Raw genomic sequence first — 3,888 nt, 5'->3', positions numbered from 1 at the left:
AATATTTATATTTGGGTGTTAAACAAAAATCTACCCTAATTTAAGGCATTGCTTTATTTATTTTCCAAGCATCAGGAAGGTCTCCAAAAAGTAGTCTGTGCCATTTATAAATGCCATGGAATTTGGATAACCAAGTCCATTGTATACTCGCCATCCCACACCCTGTAGGATTTAGTTACCTCATATTTCCTGTTTCTCAGAGCTGTGCTCTCAGGCCGGGTTATCATATCCTCACAAACTTCCGAATGCTGTGGATGTTGGTCATGCTTCAGTGTTAGTATGCGCCTGAGAAATGAAAGGTATGCGGTCTGCCTTTTTACTGCTTGTGGGGTGTCTGTGCATGGCACCCATGTTTCTCAAAGAAGATATCCACTGCTTTCACTCTGGCAATTGCTATAGGATCCTCACCAAGCAGCAGAAGTTTCAGGATGCAATCTCTTCATGTGGATCTAAAGGGATACTGGCTTCTATGAAGGATAAACAAGAAGAATGGGAAATTTTGCAACTCCTGAGTCCTTCTAATGGCATTCAAGATACATATTTCTTCTGGATTGGTCTTTCCAAGCCTACAGGGGAATGTGTAGTAGAACAAAAGATACTCAAGGGCTTTGTCTGGCTTTCAGGAGGAGAGAACTCATCTCTGGAGCACTGGGAAAGCATGCCTAAAAAGTCATGCACTAGTAAACGTTGTGTTGCTTTAAAGGTCGGGAATCACAGCTTGGTTTGGAAGGACTATCCTTGTAAAAAAACCTTTGCCTCGGTCTGTCGTTCCAAGGTTTCCTGGAAGGTTTCTTCTAAAGATCTAGCAGAACCCTTAAAAATGCTTCCCCCTTTCATTGACAAGGATGCACCTGATATATATTCAGAGGAGACAACAATTATTATACACTGCGGGGGATGTAAAGGCAATGTGTCTCTGGCATGTAAAGCTGAAAAGTCTCACTTTTTATGCACAAATTCTCAATGCTCTTGTGCTGGGCTGAATGGTAATAGAAGAGGGACAGAAAAATGTAGGGAAAGGAATGGGGTCAGTTGCTTGGAAGAGTGCTTGAACCCTGCCTATGTGCCCCCTCCTTGCACCCTGCCACCTTTTACATCTAACACTGTGATATATAACAGAAGTAAAAGTCCAGATATACAAGTAACTGCATGCCCTTGCCTAGATGGAGGCAGCCCGTGTCAGGGCAAATGTACATTTAATATCTCTTTTTCCCCAGTAAATGTGACATTTACAACTACTACATTGCCTGCCCAATCTAATGCCACAGGTCCATTGGTTGATGATGAAACTTTGTTTGAAAGATTAATTATTCCTTTGATCCTGGGCCTGGTGGCCTTAGGAATACTGGCAATGCTTTTGTGGGGTGGGATCCAAATGTGTGTAAGAAAAAAGAAACCACCAAGGAAAAAATCAATAGTCCCCATGGAACCCAAGGGCAGTGAAACTGACTCCACAGACCATTCATCGAGCGAAGATGAAGACACACAGGACAAGGCAGAAGTACCATGACTCTGAGTCTGAAAGAGAGACTGAATGCTTGTAAGTTTAAACATTTCTACTGAGGAAGAAGTTGGCTTTGGATACAAGCCTACAATAGAACTCATGTGACTACACCTGTAAAAAGAGATGGTCAAAAACTCTTACTAGAATGAAGGCAAAGTCAAAAGTCATGTTCAGGAAGCAATAATTGGTAGAGAAATGTATATATGTGTGTGTTCCCAGTATCTAATTCTGCTCCTTACCTACATTTCCTATGTATAGATACAATTTGGGATCGTTTCTACTGCGTATGGCATTTTATCCCCAAGTGTTTGGTGTCTAACTTAATGGAAACAAATTCAGACTATGAATGTTTAGTGATTACTTGCAATGGTTTCCATTAGCAAGTTTCTCCTATTTCTGTGCCCAAGTACCCCATTGCATGATTTATTGCTGTAGGCATGTATTGAAGGGACAACAATTCAAAGAAACTACCAAAAAATGTATACCAAAAAATGAAAGTGTATCAAAGTAATTAATATATTATGTACTATTGACCTGCACTGGTAAAAGTTGTGTGTATGCTTCATACTATAGTTTATACCTGTATAAGCAAAGCTGCTGTGTAGCCATGGGGGCAGCCATTCAAATTGAAAAAAGGAGATAAGACACAGATTACATAGCAGATAACAGGTAAGCAGTGTAGATTCCCATTGTATTCTATAGAGTGTATCTGTTATCTGCTATTTAACCTGTCTTTTGTCTCCTTTTTTCTAGCTTAAGGGCTCTGGTACACGGGGAGATTAGTCGCCCGCGGCAAAACTCCCTGCTCGCGGGCGACTAATCTCCCCGAGTTGCCTTCCCTCTGCCATCCCACCAGCGAACATGTAAGTCGCCGGCGGGATGGCAGACACGGCGGCGCGATTTTGCGCAAATCGCCGAAAAAGACTCGCGAGTCTTTTTCGGCGATTTCCCGAAATCGCTCCGCCGCGTCTGCCATCCCGCCGGCGACTTACATGTTCGCCGGTGGGATGGCAGAGGGAAGGCAACTCGGGGAGATTAGTCGCCCGCGAGCAGGGAGTTTTGCCGCGGGCGACTAATCTCCCCGTGTACCAGAGCCCTAAATGGCTGCCCCCGTGGCTACACTGCAGCTTTATGTATATAAACTATAGTAGGGTTTATAAAGAAAACACACAACTTTTATCAGTGCATGGCAACAGTACGTTATATTTTGATTACTTTTAAACATTTTCATTTTTTGGTGTTACTGTTGCTTTAACAAAGAGTCAAGCAACCTGTGCTGATCCCAGTTAGGCAGAACTACAGCTAATACCAAGTAGAGGATGGGTTCTGGGAGATGTAGTTTGGTAACACATGAAGTGCCTATGCCTTTGGTTATTCTAAAGGGGCACTTCACAACATATTATAGCTCCCAACATGAATTTTCAAACTTTCGTTAGGTTATTTTGAATACCATTTACCATAGATAGTATTAAGTTCAGTCTGTAAAGGACCCGTTAAAGCTCTGGCACAAACATTTTTCCAATATTTAGCATTAAGGCACATGACTTCTTCACTGCCAACTAGGTACAGCTTCATAAAAAATGTTATGCCCCAGATCTCCTCACTCACCATCTATGTGGGGTGATATAGTGTCTCCCTTAATATAATGTACCATTTTGAATCTGTGCATTAAACCTACATTACAGGGCAGCACATTACACAGCCACTGCCCATGGGGCAGAATTGAATAGGTGGAGGAGCCTGATTCAGAAGTAGGGTTATTACCTTTTGTGGCAAAGAACACCCTGTCTAAAATGGCTTCCCTATTAATAACATTGCCATCAAGAGGTATTTTTAACAGCCAAATGGCAACCCTACCCATAAGGTAAGTCAGGGGGAGACTGGCAACTTTTTGTAGGGTAGCTGTACCTTGGGATCTGTACAGCAGCTTGACCCAAAAGTATGCTGATAATTGTATTATTAGTGTAGAATGTTATAATGTGTTATTAGTAAGGCAAGGTAAATGGTTTGTACTACATTAGACAGTCAAAATGTAAAGTATAATACTTTGATATGAAACCTGACAAAGAAGGTGTGAAGGCAATGCAGTTGAATAGAAACATCAAAAATAAATGTTTTAAATGCAAATTCATCTCCTAATTTAAATTCTCTGTAATAGGGAACTGAATTGTCTTTATATCCCAAAACTTGCCTGCTTTGTGTACATTCATGAGGGTTATTAGTGGTGTAGTTCAGCAGCAGCTAACATCAGTAGCATTAGGAACCCTGTACTAAAGGAAGAATATATATGTCAGGCTGCCAAAACATGCATTTAGCCACTATCTAATAATAATAATAATAATAATAATAATGGGATTTGTGCCCCACCCTGGTTTTGTTTGAGT

The 3,888-nt window shown here is 41.3% G+C and overlaps 1 protein-coding gene across 1 annotated transcript; it reads left to right on the top strand.

The window, feature by feature from the left end:
• The first annotated feature begins 349 nt into the window (after positions 1-349).
• On the top strand, positions 350-1,510 carry clec14a (C-type lectin domain family 14 member A). Its single transcript, XM_002935345.1, has one exon. It carries the CDS (start codon positions 350-352, stop codon positions 1,508-1,510), a length of 1,161 nt encoding a protein of 386 aa, XP_002935391.1.
• The last annotated feature ends 2,378 nt before the right edge of the window (positions 1,511-3,888 follow it).

This window comes from Xenopus tropicalis, chromosome 8, assembly GCF_000004195.4.
Source record: "Xenopus tropicalis strain Nigerian chromosome 8, UCB_Xtro_10.0, whole genome shotgun sequence".
NCBI lineage: Eukaryota > Metazoa > Chordata > Amphibia > Anura > Pipidae > Xenopus > Xenopus tropicalis.
The sequence above is the reverse complement of the archived record's forward strand: the minus strand, read 5'-3'. Positions and strand labels throughout refer to the sequence as shown.

Coding starts and splice junctions, on each gene's coding strand:
- clec14a (XM_002935345.1), top strand. CDS start 350: ATGTTTCTCAAAGAAGATATCCACTGCTTTCACTCTGGCAATTGCTAT.